This window comes from Electrophorus electricus, chromosome 3 (genome assembly GCF_041902795.1).
Source record: "Electrophorus electricus isolate QZ-2024a chromosome 3, ASM4190279v1, whole genome shotgun sequence".
NCBI classification, from domain to species: domain Eukaryota; kingdom Metazoa; phylum Chordata; class Actinopteri; order Gymnotiformes; family Gymnotidae; genus Electrophorus; species Electrophorus electricus.
In genome coordinates, this window is record NC_137499.1 from 9792501 (window position 1) to 9820452 (window position 27952).

A 27952-nucleotide genomic window follows, 5' to 3' on the forward strand; every position below is an offset into this window, starting at 1 on the left:
ATATTTATGTCTCTGCCGGGCGGCATTCTAACGTCCCCGTGAACCACGGCACCATCCATACGTGTATGGAAAGCCAAAGTGGTCAAAATTCACCTCCGTCCAAACGCGTTTTGCAAGTTTGCCGCAAAATACGCCATTATAGTTTAAAAACGCTATTTTCAGTGATTTTAATAGCACTATTATCCATATTCGTTGTTTAGTCAAAGTCAAGTCAAATGTATTTATATATTGCTTTATACAACAGATACTGTGCAAAGCAGCTTTACAAAGTTTGGCATCCCTCTTGAGTTTGTTGCGATAACCCCTTCCCCTTTCATTTAGTTTTAACCATGAAAAAGGTCTGAGGTGAGCAGTCGCTATAGTGACACTACCAACCCACGCCTTTGAAAGCTAGCTGGCCATCTTGCATGTTTCACACACACATTGTGCATTTGTTCCTACAAGATATCAAACCTGCTTTCAGGCTAGCACTTAGAAATGACTCACACATGGCCAACTATAGCTACCTTTGAGTGAGCTTTGTTTTGCGGCCAATTATCAGGTAGTTGTTTCTGGTTAGTGTTTTACAGACTTGATTAACTAGTTTAAAATGTCCCTTACCTTGTTAATATCGACTGAAGCACATTGGGTCCCAGATTGTCGAGTGCAGTCATTCAGTGTCCATCTATAACACAAACTTAAATTCCTCATGGCCATCTTACAGTTGTAGGAAATGTTTCTAGCTTAAGAAGTTAATTGCCCTCTTAAAGAACTTGCCCATTTAAAGCGTGATGTATGAACTATCTAACCATGGTCATTATTGCTAGGTCTAATAAACTTCTACATAGCTAGCTAAGAACTGTATGAATTAATAAATGAACTGTTGATGAAAATTAACACATTACTGAATCCCAAAAATAAATACACTTGAACAATTGTTTATCATCCGATAAGATCTGTAGTGAACTGGTGTGGTCTGACCTTGTTTGTGAGTGAAGTGAAGAAAGTGAAGAAAGTTCAACTCTATTGGCTGGCAAAAACCGGCAGGTAGAGCTTATTACATTCTTATAGAGGCTCTTTTAAAGCCATTGGAGGGACACAAAAGGGGAATAAAAAATGTAGATTTAGATCACTTAAAGTATTTTTTTTTAATGGTGTTGGAAACAGACATTTAAACACTGCAAAATATAGCATTCTTATGTTTTTGTGCCTTATTTTATAATAAATAATTAATTAATAAATAATAACTGAGTTATGAAGCAAATTAACACATTAGTGAATCCCCAAAATAAATAAAGTGAACAATGCTTTATCAGTCGATAAGATCTGTAGTGAACTGGTCTTGTCTGGCCTTGTTCATGAGTGATGGGGTAAAGAAAGTTTGCTGCATTGGTTGGCAGAAACCCGCATGTGGAGCTCATTAGATTATCAAGAGGCAATTTCAATTCCATTGGAGGGACACAAAAGGGGAATGCAGTTTTAGATCACTTAATGCAGTATTATTTTTTTTTTTGTAAACTTACATTTAAATGCTGCAAAATGTGACATTTTTGTTGTTTTTATGGCATATTTTATAGTGTAAAAACTTTTTCTGCCATTATACAAATAAAATGTGCATCGTTTGAGGTGAATTTGACTACTTTGGCTTTCCATATATGCTCTTGTAATTCAGGTTTACATCAGAGCAGTTGTGAACCTGATGTACAAAAAGCCATCTGCTTGCTGCAACCTTCACATGCCACCTCTTTAACTCTTACCTCAACCTAACCTAACATAAACAAACACTGCAAAAATACTTAGGAACCAAAAATGTCTATTATCATTTGTTCACTTTTTCATTTTAGTTTAATTCTTCAGCATTTGGAAACTTTAGTCACACAACTTTGTTTTACAAACATACATGCACACTGAAACATATAAGCGCGCACACACTCCATGTCAAGGTATGTGCTTTTGTGTTGTGTCAGGTGGTGAAGACCAAAGAAGACTACACAGAAGAGGAAAAGAAAGGGAAACTCTGCCAACCAAAAATCAGTGACTTTACAGTGAGCATCACTGATGGAGCATCTGAACGATTCAAAGTAAGAGACTCCATCTCTTTTTTGTTTCTCTGTCTTTTTCAATTCCTAGTGAAATGAAGATAAAGAAGAGTAAGAGGGATCTACAGCCTACGTGCGTCTCACAGTGCTGTGCCACTGAGTAAGGGGACTGTGTGGGGAATTATCGTCTACATCCTGTGATGTAGTGCTGTCTCTGACTAACAGACACACTGAGTGTGTGGGTCTGTTCTCAGCATCCTCCACCCCTCCTATGAGACAACCTCCCTAACCCTAACCCTAATCCTATCACGTGCACACACATACATACATCAGACCAGGCCATCAGCATCATGATCAGTTTTTATTTATTGTGCAAAATAAGTACTTTAACTACCTCAGACATGCCACCCTAGTGTTTTGATGAATCACAGCATTTACATTACCTGATCAATGTTATGCATGTTTCGTTAAAAGAAATAGTATTTAAAAATAATGTAGGCATGTTCTTGATGTCATACTGAGGGTTCAGCAGTGTTTTAATGTATTTAATGTAAAGACATCACTACCACAACATAGAGATATTATACACACATATGATCAGGCAGCCATCATTTGTGTATGATAACCAGCCTTGTTGTAAATTACTTTGCGCTTAAACTGGTATTTCCACATAGCTTGGCTTACTGCCTAGACAAAACCACTAACACCACTGTAAGCATCTCTTTGAATACATCCTCTATGTTCACTGGAGCCAGCCTTACCGTGAGTGTGTGTGTGTGTGTGTGTGTGTGTGTGTGTGTGTGTGTGTGTGTGTGTGTGTGTGTGAGGCGTGAGTGTGAATATGAGTCTGAGACAACTGCCCTCTGTGTGCAGATGGCCTTGTTGCTGCTGTGCGCTCTTGCATTCCTGATGTGTGTGGTGTTCCTGGTCGTGTACAAGGTGTATCAGTTTGAACAACCCTGCCCGGATGGATTTACCTATACAGTAAGAAATGGCACACACATGCACACACACACTCAAGTAGACTTCTCCATGTAGCAGAAGTGCTCCCCAGAGTCGGTGCATGCCAGTCAGGGTGTATAGTGACCAATTTTCTCCTCTCTCTGCAGCAGAGTTGATCTATGCCAGTCAGTGTGTATACTTACTAACCCCCTCCTCTCTCTGCAGCAGAGCCGTTGCATGCCAGTTGGGCTGTATAGTTACTACCCCCCTCCTGGACCAGCTGGTCGTGGTCGGCTCTTCACCATCATAAACCACTACAACATGGCCAAGCAGACCATTACTCGCTCCGTCTCACCCTGGCTGAGCATCACAGCTGAGAAAAAGCTCCTACAGCAGAAGACCAAGATGGAGCAGAGCCCTGCCTAACACACACACACACATGCACAAACACATGCGCACACATGCACACATTTTTGCTGAAGTGCATTAATACATATTTATCAACTGATCACATGCATAGGAAATGCACACACAAATATGCTAAAACAATCAGTATTTCTCATAGTGAAATACAAAATCCCACAAAATATAAAATGCACAGACTGCTTTTCTATCTGAATGTCAACTTATTGGCAGGCTTGAACTATTGTAATACTAGCATGATTTGTTTATACGATTACTATGGCAGCACAAACATATTTCATGCAGGTCCAGAAAGCATCACACACTTAAAGATCAGAGCTTCTGCTCCTCCCTCCATCTTTCATTCTCTCTCTCTCTCTCTCACACACTTTTATGGCTGGGTGTAGATTTCAGCCAGCCACAAGCAAGGTTGATAGTTGTTTTTGTTTTTTTCCCCCATCAAATATCTGAATTTATTTACTGAGTGCCAAATAAAATACCATGTCCAGTTAAATCATGTTTCTGTACTGACCAGGTGCCCCAACACCTTTTTATTTGATCAGATAATAAAAAGGGTCCTCCTCAGATCAGGCTGCATTATAATAACAAGGTACTGAAGTAAATTCATAACAGAATACATCATGATACAGGCATCACTATACAGCACCTTATCATTATGATTATTTATTAACAGTAATGCATCGATAAATAAGAATAAATACAATAACAATCAATGGAGATAACATATGTAAAGAATCAATACAGAAAAAACAAAATAAAGTTTAAAAAGAATTTCTGAATACAGCCAATAGCTTTGAACCTCCCACTAACAGGAAAGCATTTAACGATGGATATTAGAACTCACAAATGTTGAAACACATGCAGTTAAATTAAATGAACAATTTCCACCGTTTACCCAAATATCAGCTTTAAATGTTGAAGGAGATGACTTCGCCATGGTTTTTCCTAGACAAGTATGCAGATTTTTCTTAAAGCCACTATTTGAGGGGCCATCCGCTGTATGTTTTAAGTATTGCATATTGAACACGAGTTTCACACTGGATAAAGATATTAGCGTTCACAAATACCCATACAGCCAAGACTATCGATTCATGTAGTGGTAAGAGTGTATTCACGATATATTTACCAAATTGATATATTGTACACAATCCTAGTGTGTGTGCTTCCATACAGCATAAAATCTTGTGGAAAGGTAAATCTTGCACATCAGGGCAGGTCTGCAGTTAGGTTTGCCTACAGAGTAGGCAAAATACACTAACATATCCATCACCCACAGGCATCCCCTGTAAACCTAATGATGTTCCATGACTCTCCTCATTAAGGCATTGAGGTTTTAGCTCAGTCTTAGATCAACCTCAATTCACTTACTGTTGGTACGGTAGCAGTAAGCAAAGCTCTGACCCAGTGCTCAGTCCCTCTTGCTGGGTCTTGGATAAATGTATAATTCGCAACATGGGTATGAATTAGCAGATGATGAACATTGGCTGTCTGAGCCCCACTACGTCTTGTACCCTCCCAAGTGGAAGTGTATAGAGGCTGAACTGGGACTGGGCCGTTTGGAGCAGAATGTTTATAGGGAAACACTGGTTCAGAAAACAGCCAGTAGGTAATTTTAAACAATTTTATTCTGCTGTTGCCATATGTCTGTCACTGCCAAGAATGTCAAGAGTGTTTCTTTAGTTCCGGCAGGTTGGAACCAACTGAGTGTGAACGCCAAGGTGCCAAACATAGGATGACATCAGTCTGATTACATCATATTCACACCTTTCCTCAGACAGGACTGGAGAATCCTAATGCAGATTAAGAGGCAGGAGGCATTGGTCTGATAACAACTCACACACACACAGAGGATCATTTACTGGAGATATTGAGTATTGGGTGGAAAAATGATGAGACAGACGAGAACCTCTTGAGCAGCTCCATTAAATATAAATCCAAACACCATGATCACATGACCTCACCACCATTTTTTTCATTAACAGGAAATGTGGAGAGGCAGAGTTCATTTATTTACTTAGCAACCTGTACCTGAAGCCACTAAGGAGAAACAAGACAAACATTTATTCAAGTAATAACAAAATACTGATACATAAAGTTATTACTGATACAATAAAGTTACAATCAGCCATTTCAGTTCCAAATGTAGGAATGGGGATTATTTCGCTCACAAAGGTCACTCTTATTCAAAACCCTAATACAACTCTGTAAGTGTCTTGAGGCAGCTCCGACGGAGGATGGTGGTGGTTTAAAGGTGCAAAAAAGAGGGGCAAAATCGTGACAAGATTTGTGTCACCAAAAACAAGTCAGGTGCACGCATGCATTTGTGAGCACATGCACGTGTGGACACACACAGGCTCATTCTTGAGACTGCTTTGTCTATGAAATCTAAAAAGGTGCAGTCTAATTTAGTATTTTGTTTTCAGGTGTTGAACTGAAAATTGTCCTTTTTTTTTTTTTTAAAAGAAGAGCTCAGTATACATCAGTTCCTGTTGAAAGATGATGCACTAGCTGTCGTACCAGTCCAGGAAGAGCAGAGAAAAAGAACACATGACCAGGAAGAACAGGATCCACACCCGGAAACCTGCATTATTCTTAATTGCCTAGAGGGCAGGGAGACACAATAAAGCCGTTTCACAATAAAGAACTCAAAGTTTACAGTGGGTGCGGTTTTGGAATAGTTAAGAGAATAAGAACCTGTCCCTTTTTTTTTTTGGCTAATTTATCTTAGCTAGATTTACTACAGATTTCTAGAGGATAACTGGGGCCCTGCACTGGTTTACTTAACTATATTAGTTTCTTCATGCACACAGAAAACACACAATCAAAGTTAAGCTCTATGACATGCTAGGCTAGTCTGCAGTATTGACCAGTTACACTAGGACTCCGGAGATAGGAGAGCCACACATCTTTAATGTGTGCCAGCAATGTGGGAAAGGTGTCATTTTATTTTATTTTTTATTATATTGATTAGATTTTTAATTTATTAAAAAAAACATTTTAGCATTCCTTAATTCCTACATTGCCAATTTTGTCAACACATATAAAATGATTTAACTAAGATGCATGACAGTAAAATCTGTGTTTAAACAAATTAAAATGAAATCAAAATGAAATTACATTTACAGCTAACTCCAGTACTGGAGGTGAGCTCTGATTACATTTCAGTGTAATCCCCAGTGTAATCCCCAGTGTAATCCCCAGTGTAACCTCTGCGCTTCACCTACCCACAGGGTACATTTTAATTATTAGAAATACATGGGATTTGTTACAATAAGGAAGTATTTTATGTAGATATAATAGACGTAAAGTGAGTAAGCCTATGTTGTGATCTGTCTCAGTGCTGCGTTCTGTCTCTGTGAAGTTTTCCATCTGTGTTCATCTCTGTGTTGTTTGCCTTAGTGTTGTACTCAGTGTCTGTCCCACCTCTCGAATGTCCTCATTTCCTTCTTTAACATTTTCAGTCGCACCAACCACCAGCTGATGAATGTGGTCAATTTCTGTCTCCTACAAGAGACAATCAAACAAACACAGGTTTTTATTATTAGTGAGTACAGTTTACTAATAACAATACTAATAATGATACTCTCACACTCCAACAGCAAAACACACACATATACACAACCTAATATATACACATGTACAAAGACACCCACACACACACACCAAAACACTCACCTGCTGCAGAACTTTCTCTGCAAAAATCTCCTGCAGCCGAGAGATCTCTACGACCTTCCCTTCAATTTGCCTATAAACACAAACACACACAAGTATACACATGCACAAACACAAATGTACTCACACACGCATGCACACATACACACACGTGCACAAGCACACACATACAAACAAGTGATGACTATATTTTCTTATCAAGTAACATTTTCTGAGACTTTTTTAGTCTTTCTTATATATTTTTATTCAGATGTTGATTTTTTAAATATTATTTTGATAGCTAATTTTAGTTTTTCCTGTAAGCACGCTGTAAGATTATTTCACCTCCTTTACCAAGTAAACAACCTCTCACTGCTACAGCACCAATCATGAAAAGCACGATACATTTAATGTACACACGTTAAATATATCGTGCTTTTCATGCTTAACATGTGTCTGGAGCTCACCTGACCTCATCCACCAGGCTGTCCATCTCATTCACCAGCCTCTGGTTCTCCTGCTCAAACTGAACATACAGGAACACAGGCATTGATGGACAGAAGAGGCAGTACATTCCTTCAAACCATCTGGCCTGGCAGGCTTTTAAGATCTTTAACAGCATTGGTTTGGGTGAGTGCCAGTCTCTGTTCGTGTGAGTGTACCATCTGTATCTCCTCTGGTGAGAGTTCATCCTCCACTTTGTTGTCTTCCCACAGATCAACACCACCAACAGACACTGTGTTTCCTGAAACAATGCAAATATATGCATATATTTACATTTACGGCATTTAGCTGAAGCTCTTATCCAGAGCGACTTACAAAAGTGCTGTGTCATTTATTCAGAAAATACATTCCAGCCAGTAGAGTAGGTTAGAGTCCAATATACCAATGAACTAGAATAATGTAGAAATACAGATGCTTAGAAGTACAAAATACATAAGCTCTATCTTAGACAATGATAAGTGCAATAAAAAATAAGTACTAGAGTTTGTTAGTCAACATCAGTGTAATAAACAATACCCTACAATAAGTACTAGCATGTCTATTACTGTGTACAATAAGTAAGTACACAGTAGCAGACATGCCCATACAGGTTGGTTTAACTATGTATGATATCATTGTATCTGTGTGTGCAGATGTGTGTGTGTGTGTGTGTACTATGATGTGATACCATTGTTTTCTTCATGTGGTGTTCTCTCCATATCTTCACTTGGAGTTTTTTCTACTTTACCTCTCTGTTCTGGTTCCAACCGAGACCTACACACACATCCACACACATCCACACACGACAGAGTGAATTGTGCTGTATGCCTGAAAGAGGTAGAGTTAGGGGTTAAGAGCTAGGGATGAAGAGCTAGGGATGAAGAGCTAGGGATGAAGAGTTAGGGATGAAGAGTTAGGGATGAAGAGTTAGGGATGAAGAGTTAGGGATGAAGAGTTAGGGATGAAGAGTTAGGGATGAAGAGTTAGGGATGAAGAGTTAGGGATGAAGAGTTAGGGATGAAGAGCTAGGGGTTAAGAGCTAGGGGTTAAGAGCTAGGGGTTAAGAGCTAGGGGTTAAGAGCTAGGGGTTAAGAGCTAGGGGTTAAGAGCTAGGATTTAGGTTTATCTTAGCACTGAGTTAGTGTGAAACTCACAGTCTTTTTTTATCCACCACTCTCTTCACACGGATGGCTCTTTGCTCAGAATAAAGCTTACACACACCTGCAAAAACAAAAGCACAGACAGAGAGAGAGAGAGAGAGAGAGAGAGAGAGAGAACAATGTTTGCAATAGCATGCAAGAATGGATATCTATATAGTGTTTGCCTCATCATCAAAAGTTCTTGGAATCCAAGAGAGCAAAACTGTTGCTGCTCTCTGGGTGTGAGGGGCTTTACTCTGTCCTCTGTCAATCACAGCGACATTAGCCAAGCGTTTCGTGTCTGTGTGCTGGTGCTTGCTGACCAGGGCAGTTAGTGCTCTCCTGGGAGTGTTTTCAGCTGTATGTAAAGCTGTGGTGCTTGGCTTCACATGTCTCAGAGGAAGCACATACTCGTCTTCACGTTACAGGTCTGGTTCACTGGTTATGTTCTAGCCACAACACTGATGTTGACTATCTGAATTGTCTGACCGACATTTAGTAGCCATTGTTGAACTGTCTGATCTGCAATTCAGTAGCCACTTTTGAACCTACAATCAATAACCTACAATCAATAGCCAATTTGTCCAGTACACATATCTTCTAGAGGCATTTAGAGGGTGTACAATTACACACTGTGGGCCATAGATTAGCACTGATTAGTTTGTTAGCTACCCTCTAAGCCATCCCTATCACATGAATCCCCAGGCAATTGCTGTGCGTGTTCGTGCGCGCATGCATGTGTACCTTTAAGGTAAATGTCTACCAGATCCAGGACAGCTCCACGGTGTTCCTTCATCTGAACCGAGATCACCCTCTTCTCAGCTACAAACACACATGCACACATGTTCAGAAAGCTTAGCACTGCAGACCTAATGTAAATGATCAATGCTTTTATTAAGGAAAAAAAAAAAAAAAAAGTAAGTAAGGAAACAAAGCAACAGTCAGGCACTTTGTGTTACCAGACCATGCAAAACAGACAAGCAAAAACTCCTGTTACTGTCTTGTTCCTTAAAAGGTTAACTTAGCCAAGTGCTTGTATTCAATGAATCAGCTCCAATAATGTTTGCTTCACATGCCAAATCATTCAGCAAATGGAACATGATGGCAGTTTGGACCCGATATAACCAACAAAACAGACCTGTTGTGCTGTGCACCACTCTGCACGCTGAGCTAATGGTGCTCAGCTACTATTGTTACTAAACATCGCATAGATTACATCTGTAAACTACATTGGCGTTTCGTTGTTGTACTGAATACTGAATATTTTTGCCACTCACTCAGATCCCTGTAAACAGGGATAAAATGGCAGATCCCACTCATTGCAGTCTCACACCTCAAATCTTAACACTTTTTGGCTAGAGTCAGTATCTCTTATCAGACAAACGGGCGAACCCACCCAGGAAAAGATGATCCTAACCCTAACTCTGACCTTAACCCTAACCATGACCCTCGCAGGAATAGATACAGGCACTATTGTCGTGGCCATGTTTAAAACAAGACTCAAAGAATAAAGCTACTGGTGGATCCCAAATGCTAAATTGTTCACGCAGAATGTTCATGCTTCTGATTGTGGAACATTCTACTCATTCTTAGTTGCATGTTGAGGTTTTATATTCATAATGATAAAACAAATTAAAATAAAATAGTAAAATGCTGATGTGTATTTTTGGTTTTAGATGGAATTACTTTTTACTTCACTTACTTTGACTTTTTACCTTTTCCTTATTCATTTGTTGACAATATCAGTACTGGTTTATTATGTTAACTGAATCTGTAACATTTAATATGTTGAAGTACAATCTAATATCAGCAACCCTGCTATTTACCCCAATACATGTCATTACTGTGATTTACCCCCCCACCCCCCACCCCAACCCTGCTCTTTACCCCAACACATCTGCCATTATTGTGATTTTACCCCCCCACACCCTAACCCTGCTCTTTACACCAACACATCTGTCATTATTGTGATTTTACCCCAACACATCTGTCATTATTGTGATTTTACCCCAACACATCTGCCATTATTGTGATTTTACCCCCCCACACCCTAACCCTGCTCTTTACACCAACACATCTGTCATTATTGTGATTTTACCCCAACACATCTGTCATTATTGTGATTTTACCCCAACACATCTGTCATTATTGTGATTTTACCCCAACACATCTGTCATTATTGTGATTTTACTCCCTCACACACCCCAACTCTGCTCTTTACCCCAACACATCTGTCATTATTGTGATTTTACCCCCCCCACCACCCCAACCCTGCTCTTTAGCCCCAACACATCTTTACACATCTGTCATTATTGTGATTTTTTCATTTGTGTAATTCCAACATGACTTTATGAGCATGTGTATCGAAATGTCAGTATAAAGAAAAGAACAGAAAGGAGGCATGAGTGTTTGTGTCATTCTAGGAGAAATACAACTGTAACATTTAACATTTGTTTATATATTGACTGCATATTATAAAACTTTTCCATAAAAAAAGCTTCAAAGGAAATTGGAATAATCTTAGTTGGGAAAATACACACTTAAAATATCTTTAAAAGTAGTTTCCACATCTGAAGCTATATTTAGCAAGATCTATGGCACTCTTTAATCTTTTTAATGCAGCCCAAAAATAACTGGGCGTTGTAGAAATATTAATACAAAATTTGGCTGCAGGAAAGGGAAAACTAGTGGTAATATTAATTCTTAATTCAGGTAAAAATGATTTGTGTGTATTACTTTGATTACTGTAAAACATTCAGCAACAAATATTTACTTGAATACATGTTGAAAATTATCCTTAGGGTTTCTTGGCTGTTCAGTGAAATTTCAACCTAATCCATTAAATAGGCAACTACTGATTCCAAGACTACACATACAAAGAATAAAACACAAAGTGATACAATTGAGCTCAGAGTGCCAAACTTCAGAAAGAGGAGTTTTTCAAGGCCTCATGAATTTAATAGAATTACATGATTTTTTTTTCCCCTCAAGGAAAATGTATGACATGAACTGGGAGGTCTACACGAGTTTGCATTAAATGACGTGTTTATGTGTGTGTGTCTGTGTGAGTGTGTGTGAGTGTGTGTGAGTGTGTGTGTGTGTGTGTGTGAGTGAGAGAGAGAGTGTGAGTGTGAGTGTGAGTGTTAGTGTTACCGTCAGTCCTCAGCTGTTTGATTGCTTCGGAACAGGTTCTCATGAATATCTGAGCATCCTGATCAATCTGGTCTCTCTCACTGTCCGTCATACGAGTTAGATCTGAAGAGATTAAACTGTGCTCACGCACACACCCATGCAGACACACAAACACAACACCAGTCAACATGCAAGTAGCCATTTGTCAAACACAATTTACTCACTTAGCAGTACACAGTATGATGGTCGTATGTAATGCCCTATGATGCAACAGGGAACACCCATATAAGTGTACAAATACCAGAAAACAACATACGAGACTGGTTTGGGGAAAGAACCCTATGGTACTACATGGAATATTGTTTCCTCTAATGTTTTCTTCTATCGGGCCACATAGATGACTCTTATTTCACTTTGATCGGGTACTTTAAAAAACAGAAAAAACATCAGAAGACAGCGTGCATGTTTTGCTTACTCATAACCACATTTTACGAAAAGAGCAAACTCACTAGAGTGCATGTTTTGCTTACCTATAACCACATTTTATGAAAAGAGCAAACTCACTACATTTTATTTATGTAATTTTCTAGTTACCAACACCATAACCTTTTAAGCTTACCTATCCATTTTGTATTCTATGTTTCTCTTGCATGTATAATGCTGGAACATTCTAATGTCCTCTGAGGGATTAATATACTGTTAAATCAACTAGCTTCCTTTACAGAACTGTTGTTATGATTATGTCTTGGAGGCCATTATTATCTTAAAAGTGTTCAAAATAAGAAAATAGTGGACACCTGGCAGCGGATCAAAAATAGGTATTTTTGTGAACACGGCATAATATATATAAATACACAGACGTGGTTACTTTTTCCATTTCATTACTTATTCCATAACAGTAATTTGCATCGCTTCATTTCAGTGTCAGTAGTCAGTATCAGAAGTCCCATCATACTCATGCACATTTGTGCTCGGTTTGATACTTGCGCACTGACTGGATCTCATCAGCAGAAATTCCTCACCTCAACAAACTCATTCCACAAATTTGGTTTGTACCATCAACACCAAGTGGCTTAAAAGCACCCCACTACACCGCACACCTGACCCTGTGGGTTTTTGGTATCAGAGGTCAAGGGTTGGACTCACCTTCCAGCATTCACATAGTCTTTCCTGTGCTGCAGTAGGAACTCCTTGAGCTTGCTTATGTTGGAGAGCTGCAGGGACAGAGAGAACAAGACTAAGTGTGGTGAGACAACACAAACACAAACAGGACAGACAGCACATGGAGAAAGACAAGCATGTGGGGAGAGAATACAGCCAAAACAAACTGGACAGAGAGAGCCAGGGCCCAGTGTAGGGAGACAACACAGACAGCAACACAAACAAACACAAACAAGTTTGACTCAGGGAATATTCCAAAAGAACTGTTCTTAGATGATTAAATTGATGTGGCCCATATTTTTTATTGCAGAAAGTGATTTGACTTTAATTAAACATTTTATTGGTAACACTCTTTTCAGCCGACTTAAATTTTTGAACATTCAAACGTTCACCTTTACATTTCACAGGATAGACTACAGGCTTGTGGATTCTCCCTGGATTTAATTACAAACTGTATAATTCAGTATTCGATTTTTTATTGTTTTTCCCCCACTTTAAGCTTTTATCAGAGGGTGAGTGAGCCTGTCCTTTCTTAGCTATATGTTGGTGTAAAGCTGGGCATTATCACAATACATTTTTCTATATTGATCTCAATATCATAATATACAATTTTGCAGTACTGTCAGTTTATAAAGAATGCAGACTGAATACACCAAATAACATAAATGCACATTACTCAAATCCATTTTAATACAACTGAAGACGCTCATTTCAAGAATGACTTACAATTTTCAGTCATGTTACAGAGGTAGGGGAGTTAGGAGTCTTGCCCAAGAACTCTTATTGGTATAGCATAGATCCCTTGGCCAGCCAGGGATTGAACCCCAGTCCCCCACAGGGGAAGCAGCACTATTGCCCATTACACTATACAGGAGGAAAGAACTCTCTCAAAAATGTAAAAACATAGAAAAAGATAAATTATTCACAAAATTAAAATACTCAATACAAAGTTCCAAACTGTTAACATATTACATTTAACCCATTGGAAGTCCTGTAACAGTGGAAACACTAGCATGCTTGTGATACTAAGGTAGGTCAGTGATCTATATATTGTAGATCCTCTTACTCTACGCTGAGGTTTTTTTGCCAGTTAGGATAATCGGTTCACTGCTTCTCGCTTTGAAGATGCTCTTTTGCACGTCACAAAGTTGCATCCTTTGCTAAAAACCTGTTCTGATGGAGAACTCATAGCAAGTATGCAGCGGTAACACTTAGCTAAGAAGTTCACTTTTGGAAATGGAGTGAATCTTCCACTATGCTAAAGGACTGGTCTCCCTGTCATCATCAGGAGCTGCCAGGTAATTATTCAGCTCAGCTACAGCAACTTCCTGTTCAGTGAGCTCAGCTGCTGTGACTGAATGAAGGTCCTTGAAAAAGCTTCCCAGCGTCGTCATCTGCTTTTTAGCTGATGTCTGATCGCCTTCCTTTCAATGTTCTATCAGCTTCTAAGTTGCTCTGCCCTCCTCCTACCATTTCAGCCACAGCTCTCATTTGTATGGTATTGACTCTGACATGTAACATTTAATGTAGCTGGCGTTGAACAAAGGACTGAGCAGGGACGCAATGTCCAGAGGGTCCTCAGTGAACCGAGGACAGAGCAGGAACGCAATGTCCAGAGGGTCCTCAGTGAACCGAGGACAGAGCAGGAACGCAATGTCCAGAGGGTCCTCAGTGAACCGAGGACAGAGCAGGAACGCAATGTCCAGAGGGTCCTCAGTGAACCGAGGACTGAGCAGGGACGCAATGTCCAGAGGGTCCTCAGTGAACCGAGGACTGAGCAGGAACGCAATGTCCAGAGGGTCCTCAGTGAACCGAGGACTGAGCAGGGACGCAATGTCCAGAGGGTCCTCAGTGAACCGAGGACAGAGCAGGAACGCAATGTCCAGAGGGTCCTCAGTGAACCGAGGACTGAGCAGGAACGCAATGTCCAGAGGGTCCTCAGTGAACCGAGGACTGAGCAGGAACGCAATGTCCAGAGGGTCCTCAGTGAACCGAGGACTGAGCAGGAACGCAATGTCCAGAGGGTCCTCAGTGAACCGAGGACAGAGCAGGGACGCAATGTCCAGAGGGTCCTCAGTGAACCGAGGACAGAGCAGGGACGCTATGTCCAGAGGGTCCTCAGTGAACCGAAGACAGAGCAGGAACGCAATGTCCAGAGGGTCCTCAGTGAACCGAGGACAGAGCAGGGATGCAATGTCCAGAGGATCAAAAGTGGCAGCTTCATCATATTTTTTCATTCGAATAGCTGATGACAGTAGTCTTGATGCGCTTCAGGATCTCCTCACTGAGGAGGTGCAACACAGGTTTCACATTGATTACACGAACATATGTGCATCTGTGAGCTCGCTAGTGGATTCAGAGCCTTGTGGACACACTCTAGGATGTCCACGTTTTCTCAGGTTGGAACGAGGATGCCTTGTTTTTTTAATCATTAGACAGGACTTTTGCAATGGCCTTCTCTTGCTCCAAACTTTTTCCTAGTACAGGGGGAAAATTACCCTTAAAATATATAATATATATATTTGTTTTTACCCAATAATATGAATAAAATTACAGTTTAATGTATTAAATTTCTGCTTCAAATGGTTAGTTTATTTTAGTTAAAAATTAATTTTTCACATTTTCAATGTCCCATTTCTGTAGAAATCCATCAGATCCCAAAATTACAAAAAAAAAAAAAAGAAAGAAAAGATGATTTCCCTCCCTGAATGCAGGCTACTGTATTCGGCTACATCACTATCACTAACACGATCACTAGAATCAGCATATCACCACATACCCATATTGTACATAACATTTAGAAAAAAACAACTGCTAGGTGCAACTGGTGCCCAAAGCAATGCAGACAAGTCCACTTTTTAAGTTCTGTTTTTTCAAATGATCGCTCCATTGTTAGCAGTGATGCAGACCTGTTGGTCCACTCTAAGGCACCAAGATCTGTGTGCATCCTTAAGTGCCTGGGAAATTAATTCTGAGTGCCTGGGAGATTAATTCTGCCTTAAGTGCCTGGGACATTAATTCTGCAGTGTTTTCCATTCATATCAACAATCACTTAGCATCACTACACCAGCTTTGTCAAAATAATGTTTAATGACTCTGTTCACAAACTGATGTTAATTTATTTACTTGTTTCTGTATTTCAGAAAATGTCTGATTTAAAAACTAGAGTGTAGGCACTCAAATACACTAGATTAGGTTTAGTTTTAACAGATACTGTATGCAGTTTAATCAATAACATTTTAAACATTTTTCTAAAATAGAAACAATTATTTGTTCATTTTAACAGACCTGTCATATTCTCTTCTGTATATGTAACGTTACTCTTTAATAAAGCAAAAGTATTTCTTATGCGATAGAATACTCGATTACTAAAACAATCTATTACTGCATTACTAAACACTTTACTGAAAAGGAATTTCTCCTGCTGTAAATATTAATCTCCCCACCAACCTGCAAAAGCTCTATAAATTATATATGACCATGAATCTGTGAAAGTCAAGAATGTCTTTAGAAATCACATATGACCCTTTTGATGTATTTATGTATTATTATGAAGCATAACTGTGGCTCCTTTCTCCTTTCCTTCCATGCACCTACAACACATGCAGAACTTGTTCTGTGTAACTTGATATAAGATACTCAAACACATCATGAGCCAAACCTGTGGAAATTAGCCTTCTTCCTGAATGAGCGAAGCTCAACTAAGACTACCACTACAAGCATACTACAGAAATAAAGTAGCTATTGATAAAAATCTTACTATTTTGAATTACACTTAAAATTTATCTTACATTTGCTTTACTGTCTGTGCTGTTTAATTACCCTTGGGCTAGTTATGCTACATTAAAATAGAAAATCATCACAGTCAACCCAAATTAAAAGGGTAGAAACCAGATAATTAGCTGATAGGTGTTGAATGAGTAAATAGGCTTTAGGCTATACAATTCTGCAGTTATATGAACTCATATTACTGACTCAGGCATCTCATTTGGAACATCGTCTGTCGTTAATTTGCTAACATTGCTGAGTTTCCTTTTGAAGTACATTAATAGTTTGCACACATTAATTTCAGGTTCCGACAGAGTGCAATTAGAAGCTCTTCAGCTTTTTAGCGTTCGCATCCATGGTGAATCCCATTACCAATGCTCAGTTGATGACAGCTTTGAAAGTTAACCATGAACACAAATCTGTTAAATTCAGTCTACTCAGAGCTGACAGAATTCAACCAATGAAATTCTAATTGGATGTTCTGGAACCCAGTTTTCAAACTGTTTTCAAACAAACAAACGAGACAGAAAACAGGACTGAGTGTGGAGAGACGAAATGAGACAACACACACACAGGACACACACACAGGACAGAGGGCAGGACTGTGTGCAGAGAGAACATTGACACAAACAAACAAACAAAGACCAATCCCAAAAGATAGTCCTAGGCATAGAGACTTGCAAATGCCACTTCTCCACTTACACCCTGCATTACCCAGTGCTACACACAACTGCTCCCTATCCAGTGTACAGATACATGCAGTAAGTGTTTGCTGTCCATCGCATTTAATAGTTTTAAAAAAACAGTACAACACACAGTTCCGCTGTGTTTCACATACGCATACACATACGCAATGAATTACTGTGAGTAATCAGAGGTGAATGAAAATGACTTTCACAAGCTGGATCCGCCAGCTCACCAGGACACAACATTACTGCAAAAGTCGCTTAGGCAGAAAATATCAGAGTTGACTCTCGTGTAACTTTGTCAATATCCTGACAATCAGCTGCAATTGCCCTATATGACCACTAGGGGGTGCTCCGTCTCTTGCACATGCACATGTGCACATTCACCTCTCTGGTTTTAAAAAGTCACTAACAAACAAAAAAATCCAGCTAGACAAGTGATGACTTGGGGAGTAACATGAAATCATCAAGTGTGACGGCGAAGGATTTTTCTGGTACCGTAAGTGTAACCTACTGCCTTAGCCTTAACCACCGTAATTACATAATTACCGCAGTTGTAGAATTTGACCCCAACTCAATCTCCTAATAGCGACTTCAAACATACCACAGGCCAGCAGGAGGACAGAAGAGAGGAGGCAAGGGACGCCTTGGCCTGCTCTTCAGTCCTCCATGTTAAAACTATCACGGACGTGAGTGACATGCTCGTATGGCTGTCTAATCATAGGGTGCTCCTTCACACTGCAATAACACCATTAGAAGGGTTCACTGCTAATAGCTGTTCAGACTCCGGTTTTGGTGAGGGGTTTAAGATGGGATCACTCAATACTGGGATTCTGAGGCTGGAGAACGTCTGTGGTTTCTCTGAATGATGACAGCCAGGAGCTTTACAGCAGAAACAGCCACTGGAGAGGGACCTGATCAGGAGGCCCCTACCACATCAACTCACACGGATATAAAATCAAACGTGATTGTTAATTTAAATGATACTCAATGACAAAAAAAACTTTCAGCATTGAGAGTTATTTTTGGCATTTTACTTTTAATTTAATAGGCTATTATTATTACTTTGTTAAATGTTATATTCTGAGTGACAATTTCAATGGACAAAAGATGAATTTTGGTGAACACTGAGATTATCAAGTTGTTACATTCATTAGTAAAATCTTACATTACGGTTACATTAGAAATTTTACTAAACACAAAAAAATAGACATTCTACTATTTAAACATTATACGACATCTATAGGCAAATGTTTCTTCTTTACTGTTTTCAATCACAATTCAGTGATGCATGTCCAATTTTGAAGATATCATTTGATCACAAGATTCCATTAAACAAATAACCAAAACAAATTCTTCTACGGAAAACAGTTCATGGTCTCTCAATGAGCATTTCTTTCCAGTGAAGTTGAATAAAAAGCTTTGTGTGTGCGTATGTGTGTGTACATGTTTGTGTGAGCTTCAGAGAGAGAAAGGGGAAAAAATGGGTGTTCCTGTTTTGCAAGAGAGAAAGTGAGAGAGAGCAAGAGAGCGAGAGTGCGGGGGAGAGAGAGAGGTAGAGGGAAAGAGAGCGCTACAGTGAGTTGATCTTATCTGGTCGGTCAACATTCTCAATGGGCCTGACAAACATCACCAAAAGATACATACACACACACACACACGCACGCACACACACGCACACACACATACCATCATCACACACGTGCACACACAGGACAGACAAATACACTACTGTTTACACTTGCACTTGAGTTTTTCTTGCTGCTGCCAACAGATGGCAACAGACACACAGAGAAGCTGGTCAGTGTGACCATGAAGGAGAAACAGAAACAGACGGGTGTCTAGGACCATTCTGTGTGTGTACGCATGTGTTTCTGCCGTGTGTGTGCTTTGCATCTCCCATTCCCATAGAGTCTGTGAAGGCTTTGCGTGAGGTCAGAGAGATCAATTGCTCTGGTAATTTAAGACTCTAAAGAGCAAGTAATACTAAACAATGAGGTAGGGCTAGCCTGAGCATGGAGAGTGTGTGTGCGTGTGTTTGTTGGGGGGGGGGGGGGGGCTAACGGAGACAGTCTGCCTGGCTGCATTTAATCTCATCATCAGAGACCCCCACTTTACCTCTCTCTCTCTCTCTCTCTCTCACACACACACACACAAACACACACACACACACACACATACATACACACATACACACACAGATTTTAATCTTTACATGTTCCCACTATCCTCCTAAAACAAAAGCATTAATATACACAGGTCTGTTTGACAGACAGAGAGAAGGTTATACATACACACTGCCATCATTACCATGACCACCAGTTATTACTATGAAAAGAAGCGGGACATTTGGGGGTGTCTGAGTTCTACCCAGTGCCCCTTTATTTTCATGTGAACCAGGTAAGCACAGAAAGCTGATATAGATCATTAGTGACAGGGTTTGAGTAATTTTGGGTGGTTTTCCCCTGGTGAGCTCAGTTTCAGCGACGGGGAGAAGGCTGGGTCATTCAGGCTTCCTGTGCTCACCAGCATAGCCTTTTAGTACCCAGATCTGCTCACTGACTACAGCCTGCACTCACCAGCACAGCCTTTCACTGCCCAGATCTGCTCACTGACTACAGCCTGCACTCACCAGCACAGCCTTTTACTGCCCAGATCAAAAGATATATATAGTCAAAAGATGAACCCAAATGAAAATTTCGAGTACGCTTTTTAAATAAAAAAACATTAAAAAGTAGCTTTCAAAGTTACCACTGATATTTTCCTCATATATTGAAAGAATAAAATATTGTATCCATCATTTAAAAGGTTCAGGGACAAATAAGAAAACGGAATATTTTAAAACTATTTGTATGCCTCTGACTATTATAATTCTCACTGATATAAGACAATTATGTCAGGAAAACAAAAATCACTTTATCTAAGTGCAAACTAAATAAAACCCCCATCAAGTCAGATTTATTTATATAGCGCTATTTACAACACACATTGTCACAAAACAGCTTTACAAACGTCTGGGTCCAGATCCTTGATGAGCAAGATGAAGGTGACAGTGGTAAGTAAAAACTCCCTGGGTGTGTTTAAGGAAGAAAACCTCAGGAGGACCAAGACTGAAGAGGGAACCCGTCCTCCACTGTGTGGGCCAGGTAGTAACCACACACACTCAAGAAGGAACCCGTCCTCCACTGGGTGGGCCAATTCCTACTTTACTATGTTACTTTAAGTTCATGTGTGTGCATTTCAACCCTGTGTCTGCGTTTGTGCCAGATTTACTTTGTAAGTCTTCGGTATGTGGCCAATGCTAAGAACAGTGAACAAAGTGAAGCAAATGCTTCTTCTACTGACAGAAATACTCTGCTAGCAGCATCCTCACACTCTTGTCCTTTAGACTTTTACAAACACACCCATACCCCTCCCTACACACGCACAAAGACACACACAACCCCACACCCCTACACACACACACACACAAAGTTATAAAGGAACATCGGGTAGTGATTTGAGGGGATTTACCTGGCCCAAGTTTGATGCTAAACGCTCTGCCTGCAGCATGGCTAAATAGCTGCTGTATTAGCACACATAGGCCTGTGGCAAATTCAATTTAGCAGTTTGTTCTTCAAATCTAAATCATGTGTTATTCAAAAACATCAAACATAGAAACAGAGGGAAAATAGCTGAAAAAAAAGTGAAGTCAAAATGAACCAAATCGCATGAAAGTAAATATGAATTGGAGGTTTTTAAATATGACCATCTGAGCATTATTGTTTACTGGGAACAGTGAATCTTAAAACCTCTCATTTCTCTCCAAGTACTTCCACTCACCATGTTTGTAAAGCCACCTTGGGTTTTTGTGAATGGCGTTATATAAACCTAACTTATTTATTATTATTATTATTATTATTATTATTATTAGTAGTAGTAGTAGTAGTAGTAGTAGTAATAGTAGTAGTAGTGAGTGTGTTTACAGTAGCAGACAGAAAGAAAGGCTAGAATATGTATGTATGAATACATTTGGTAACTTAGTACTACTGCTGTAGACTGTGTATGCCTGAGACTGAGTGAATAAAAGGGAGAGAGTGTGTGTGCGTGTAAGTTTATAAGCATAATGGCCTGCACTGAAGCATGTCGAAAAGGTTAAATTCAGTCAACCATGCCCAGCTACCACCTTTATACCACACACCATTAATAAACACACACACACAAAGTGTTTAAATTAACACAAAGTGTGTGTGTGTGTGTGTGTGTGTGTGTTTTCTTCCTTAATTGTCTCCTTTTGAGGGTTAATTTAAATTCAGATAGGTATGCATGAAACTCCTGACTTACAATACAGAAAGAAAAATAAACTCTTGAGGTTTTTCATAGGTGAACAAGCCACTTTTATTGAAGAGATCATTTTTGTAATTGTTCCCTTCTGAGAGTGGTGAATGCTGTAATGCTGTGAGTGGTGAAGCTGTTAGTGTGTCCCTAGCATGAAAGATTAAAGATTGTGTCACTAGTCACTGAGCATCATTTTGCAGATTGGGGATCTTGTGCGGTCACTGTTTACAAGACAGCAACTAGATTCTCATCTACTGTCCCTGGGTCTATTATTTACCATCCCTGAGTCTCCTCCAAGTCTCTCATCTACCTCCCACAGATGTTCTTGTACCTGCTTTACTGCTTTCTGTTTGGTGCTGGAGAGAACTCACCTATGTCCACGTCACTATTGGCATGAGCCAAGATTTTATTAGAATGTCAACACCTGACCCCACCTTACATCTAGCAATCTAGAAGATGGAGAGTGCCCCAATTCTAGCAAAACTCGATTTTATTCAGCTTCTGGAAATCTATCCACAACATTTAAATTGTTTGAACAGTTGTTTGCTGTAAGGGCAGCATTATTCTCACTCTCTCGCTCTTTTATTCTCTCACCCTGACTGTATTTAGCCAGTAAAGCCTTAGGCTAAAAAACAGTCATGCTCTCCACCAGTCTTTCACACTGCTTATTATATAGGATGTGGTTCAACCCTAGTTTACACAGATGAAAAAGTCAGGAGTAAACCTAAACCTAGTTTACACAGATGAAAGATTCATGGATAACCCTAACCCTAGTTTACAAAGATGAAAGGTATGAGAACACAGTTGGCTTATAAGGAGCCTCTACCTGTGAATCATTCACCTTGCCAAGTTCACCTTGCTTGGATAAAACAATCCCTTAAATCAGACTGTGAATATGAATAAACAATGTGAAAATGAAGACAAAAGAGCATTCTAGGGCAATGAGGGATAGTAACTGACATACGCATGATAGGAAAACTCTATAAAATAATATCCAAGTGTTAGGACATAGCAGTGAGTGCTGCTGGATCAGTTGTAAGTTAATGGAAGCTGCATCATACCACCCAGGCACTGCCTAGACAAGACCAGCCCTCAACACTCAGTGTCAGAGCAGGAAGAGGATGTGTGAAGGATACCACAGAGAGGCCAATGGTCATTCTGAAGGAGCTCCAGAGTGCAGTGTCTGAGACTGGAGTGAACGTCCATCAGTAAATTGCTCTGCATACAACTGACCTATATGGGATAATGGCTAAACATGGCTTAGAAAATGGCTATTACTGAAGAAAAACACATCGAAGCACATCTGGAGTCTGCCAGAAAGCATCAGAGGGACCCAACTAAAATGTGGGATATGGCTTTATTGCCAGATTAGACAAAAATGTAGGTTTCTGAACAAAATTCAAAATGATGTTTGGTGCAAACTTAACACTACTCAGTCCTCAACCAGGACAATCACCATCATCACCAACAGTGAAGTATGGGGGGCAGCAACATGTTATGGGTGTGCTTTTCCTCAGTGGGAACTGGGCATCTTATTGAAACTGAAGCTCAGATAGATGGTTCTAAATAGAGGGAGATACCAAAGAAACTAATGCATGGGAGGGCAATGATCCCAAGTACGAGACCAAAGCAACACAGGGGTATCTGAACAACAAAAGGTTAATGTTCTACAGTTAAAGCACAGATTTCAAGGTACTCAAGAATATATGGCACTATTTGAAAACTGTGGTCCACACACGTCATCCAAACTAACTGACGAACCTGAAGCAAATCTTCCAGAAAAATGGGTGGAAAGCACTTTCAAACAGTGTGCAAAGTTGGTTGAAACTTACCACAACCAACTTGAAACTGTTACTACAGTAAAATGTGGTTCTACCAAGTACTAGTCTTAAGGGGTTAATATTTATACAAATAGCATTTTTCAGTAATTTTTTAAAAAGATCTACAGACATACAGCCTAATGTATATTCACTTGAAAAATTTCGTTTAAGAGCATGCTGGTTTCTAATAAAATACTACCTCGAACAAACTGTGTCATTTGTAAAGTCACTTGATTACTTTGAATATGACATATATATACTCACACACACACACACACACACACACACACACACACACACACACACACACACACACACACACACATATATATATGCACACTCATCTAGGCTTTGAAAAGGCTAAAAGTGTCTTGGGATCTGAATATAGATAAAATGTAAATGTCCTCACAATATCTTCTCTTCTATTCTGTCTAACCAGCATTGTTTGCATATTTGGAAGATTTTCACCCATCAAACACGTTACAACTGCATGAGGGGCAACTGTGGTGGGCAGGGAAGGTGGTCCACTGCAGCCATGCCCTCTTTCCAGAAATGGAACTTGGTGTGGCGAAGGCAGCACAACTGCTGGCCTTGAAACCACAGTAGTATCATTTACTTTTCAAATGCAATGCCTTAGACAGCCCCGACTGCCCTTCAGCTATGTTCTGGAGTGTTTTTAGTGTATCAGACTCCAGTGCTGGCTGCTGGCTACAGGCACTCAAAGAAAACACTGTCAAACCACCAATTTCGATCTCCTGCTGTATGAGTCCTGTCATAAATGCAGGACCAAACCTCTCTACACAAACTCAAAACACTCTACCACTTTCTTCTGTAAAACTAGCCAAGAGGGGGGAAACATCAAAGACTAGTACATTGAAGGTGTGACACTATTTCTTGCTATAGGCAAAGTTAACCCATCCAAGAATGTGTGGATATGAAGTTCAGGGAAATGAATGAAAACTTGATAGAAATCACATCATGTTAAGGAGTAAATTCAAATACATAATATTGTACCTTCCTAATTTGTATAACTGTTACACTGTAACAGTTATTTCATCATCTATTTCATCATCTAACATGTTTATTACCATTAAGACATTTTTGTGTGTTTTCTCCCTGCCCCCATACCATTATTATACTATAGCTCAGAAACCTGCACAACTAGTCATGCTGCTATTGCCACTGTATTTCATGAGACAGGTTAAGGGCACAAAGAAAAGGGGAAGCATAAAACTGAAACAGTTAGTGGACTAGTGAGATCACCATTCATACACTGCACTGGTTTAAATGAATGTTCAAATTTATTTACTTATATTTGGCTGAGGGGGTAATGTGTTTTAGGGTAGGGACTGAGAGAGCAATGTGTTATAGGGGTTTGGCTGAGAGGTTTTAGGGTTGGGTCTTATGGGGCAATGTGCTTTAGGGTCAGGGCTGAGGGTGCAATGTGTTTTAGGGGAAAGACACTCTCAATAACAGCGGAGAGAAATCACAGTGTTGGAGGTGCTGACAACTCTCAGTAACAGCAGAGTGCAAACTGATCAGGACAGACTTGCATACATTAGCCTTCCTTAGCCGACACAGAACAACAGCCTCTGCTGAGCTTTTCTAATGCTAGTGGAAATAGTAGTATCCCATTTCAGGGTGCTGCAAATCATGGTCCCCAGGACTCTGAATGACTCGTATCCACAGCTGTTTATTCAGCTCTCAAGCCACATGGACCATACAGGCAGGCAGCCGGCTGGTTTCAGAAGTCCATCTTTGTGTGTTCTGTGTTAAACAGGTTTTGTCATTAAATCAGAGCTGTGTTAACAAGTTTGGCAGATGTAGCATCCTGGGGCACTAATATGGAGCAGCATCTAAGATCGTCAGATTCGAGTGCCCTCTTGTACCGTCATGTCACAGAGAAAGAAGGAAAACAGAGTGAGAGACTGACAGCAAGAGAAACAGACAGAGTGAGAGAAAGATGCGGCACCCCATTCAATGTCTGCAGTTACTAGCAGACTGTCTGTGTTGGGCAGTGTTTTGCGTAAGGACGGAACCATTCAAGAATATACTCACTCTGCCCACACAACCTGGGATTCATCTGTCCCAAGCAGCTTTGCCTTTCTTTCTTTCCTACCCCTCCTACCCCCACCCCCCTCCCCTCTGCCTGTTCTCTCGCTCTTAGACACCCCCCATCTCTCTTCCTCACACTCTGCCCCCCATCTCTCTTCCTCACACTCTGCCCCCCCATCTCTCTTCCTCTCACTGTCCCCTCACACCCCCCCCCCCCCCCCCACGTACATCTGGTGACAATTAGAGCTTGTTACTGAGTACCTAACTCAATATCCTCCCGTTTTCATCCTCTACTTTTAATCAGGGTCTGGCAGCAGGATCAGCTTTCGAACATAATAAGGAGACAGTGTTACTGAAGCATGTTTATGGAGTCTGCAGGGAGGAAACACAGAAACCACACAGGGTTTATCTTTATCTTAAAACTACCAAATTACATGTGAACCTTAATCCTAATCATGAACCCTAACCTTAATCCTAACCCAACCCTAACTTCAACTCCACTGTATTCTAACCTAATGGCAACTTTAATCTGAATCCTGAATCCTAAGAATGACCTTACCCTCTGAACCCTAATCCTGACCTTAACCTAACTCTCAACCCTAATCCTGTCCTTGTAACCTAAGAATAATCTGAACCTAAACCAAGATCAACCCATAGAATGAACTCTGACCCTGCAGCCTTTAAAGCTGCACACACTCTCTCTCTCTCTCTCCCTCTCTCTCTCCCTGTAGTTTACATATAAGAATGCACAAAACCACATGACGCCGTTTCACAATTTTGTTGCGCCCCCCCCCAAAAAAGATAACTGTGCTCCATTCAAATGTCAAAGCAATAATCGGGGCAGAAAATAAAATACCTCCAAAATTAGGTGGTGAACGGTTTCTTAAAAGCAATCTCCTTTGACCGGAAGCTTCTGATTGCACTTAATGCGTTTAGAAAGAAGGTGGTATTGATGTATCCTCAGCTCTGGCGTTAGTCTTCAGCTTGTCAGTCAGCACTCGGACACTAGATGCTTTCGCTGATTGTTCAGATCTAGCTTGTATTGGCCAACGGATATGGACTCTACTAGAGTGGACATTTCAGAACTTAGACGACTTTCGCAGACTTTACGCAGTTTTTTGGCTAGTTTTTTTGTTGTTGTTTGATTGTTTTGTTTGTTTGTTTCACTGAAAACTAAACCAGGAAAGAAAGGTGCGTTACTGAAGTGCATTCTGAGTCTTAGCAGCGGACAGCCTGTGGAACCAGCAACTTCGGAGAAGCTACTCTAGCTACCAAACAGACTTCAGTTAACATGCAGTAAGTTGATGTATATAAGATTGGGAACCCTAGATGCTGAGTGATGTTCATCTGTTATATATGTTATACAATGACATGACATTTCCATGGTAGCTAAGGTTACTTGGCTTTGGGCAGCAAAGCTCAAGATAGCCAAAGTAGTTAGCTAGCCAACTTGGCTAGGCTAGCTGGCTAACGTCAACCTTAGTTAGCAGGCTAGCTAAAGAACTTACCACCTCCTTCGCTTTCGTTGAGAAGCCATTCTTCGGTCTGTCTCTTTTCAGAATGTCATCTTTCATGGAGTCGAATCCGACTCCTATCGCCTTGTTTCGTGTTTTGACGGTTTTAACGCTAGCTTTGAATAGTAAAGTTATGTCGACTGCCATTTCTTCAGGTCCGGCGGCTGTAAACACACACACACACACACACACGTCACCAATGTCTACGTCATACTTCAGCGACACATGAAACCCAAAGACCTCACACTGAGGTCTGCATTCTGGCTGAGGTGGAAAATTCTCTTGACACTAGCGCTTTTTGTGCTTTTTTATTTTTCTCTGTGTGAGTGATCCCACACAGCTGCAGGTATGTTGAGGTTGAGGCTCTCTCCTGCCTGTTCTGTAAATGGACTGGTGTCTGGGTGTTTAATTTCCGATATACAGATGTATAATTTCTGCTGTTCAGATATATAATACATTCAATGTATACAGTATATTTTATATCTTACTTTAAGAATGGATTAGATTTACAGAATGGCTTTATCAAGGCCCAGAAATTCTAGGAAGTTCGGTACTAGGGTTGGTACCAGATTTGGTCAGAGACGTCTCGACAGCATCACGCAGCTCCTGCAGAATTTTTAGTCATTATTATTACCATTTCACCTCCACTTCCTCCTAGAGATATGGAGCTTAGGCCACTGGAACCAAAGGTCACTGTCATGTTTGGGAACAGACTGAGATGAAATGTGAACAGACTGAGATACTTCATCTCAGTCTATGCTTTGTGAAATGTGCTTTGTGCCATTATCCTACTGGAATTTTCCATTTTGAAAGGCACCAGTGTTTAGGTATGCAGATAATACT

The 27952-nt window shown here is 40.2% G+C and overlaps 2 protein-coding genes across 3 annotated transcripts in view; one reads left to right on the forward strand and one right to left on the reverse strand.

Moving 5' to 3' along the window:
- LOC113574055 (neuronal vesicle trafficking-associated protein 1) overlaps positions 1-3879 on the forward strand; it is a 5814-nt gene extending 1935 nt beyond the window's left edge. For both annotated transcript variants that reach the window (XM_027004712.3, XM_027004711.3), the window contains exons 3-5: positions 1947-2060; positions 2892-3002; positions 3186-3879. In XM_027004712.3, coding sequence (XP_026860513.3) covers positions 1947-2060; positions 2892-3002; positions 3186-3386 — 426 coding nt within the window. In that variant the 3' untranslated portion in view covers positions 3387-3879. The remainder of the gene's footprint in view (positions 1-1946; positions 2061-2891; positions 3003-3185) is intronic.
- Positions 3877-27295, reverse strand: stx18 (syntaxin 18). The gene is made up of 11 exons (XM_027004710.3): positions 27104-27295; positions 12935-13002; positions 11810-11925; positions 9401-9478; positions 8672-8738; positions 8206-8291; positions 7697-7779; positions 7502-7560; positions 7059-7128; positions 6807-6887; positions 3877-5983 (listed from the first exon to the last, which is right to left on the reverse strand). The coding sequence occupies exons 1-11, from the start codon at positions 27254-27256 to the stop codon at positions 5888-5890; spliced, it is 957 nt and encodes a 318-aa protein (XP_026860511.2). The 5' UTR covers positions 27257-27295; the 3' UTR covers positions 3877-5887.
- Between the last annotated feature and the right edge of the window lie 657 nt (positions 27296-27952).

Excerpts from the sequence above, each read along its gene's own strand:
- stx18 (XM_027004710.3), bottom strand. The coding sequence starts at position 27,256 with ATGGCAGTCGACATAACTTTACTATTCAAAGCTAGCGTTAAAACCGTC. Across the intron at positions 13,003-27,103 it reads CAACGAAAGCGAAGGAGGTG|CTCTCCAACATAAGCAAGCT; the intron begins GTAAGTTCTTTA and ends CTGTCCCTGCAG. Across the intron at positions 8,292-8,671 it reads GTGGTGGATAAAAAAAGACT|GTCTCGGTTGGAACCAGAAC; the intron begins GTGAGTTTCACA and ends ATGTGTGTGTAG.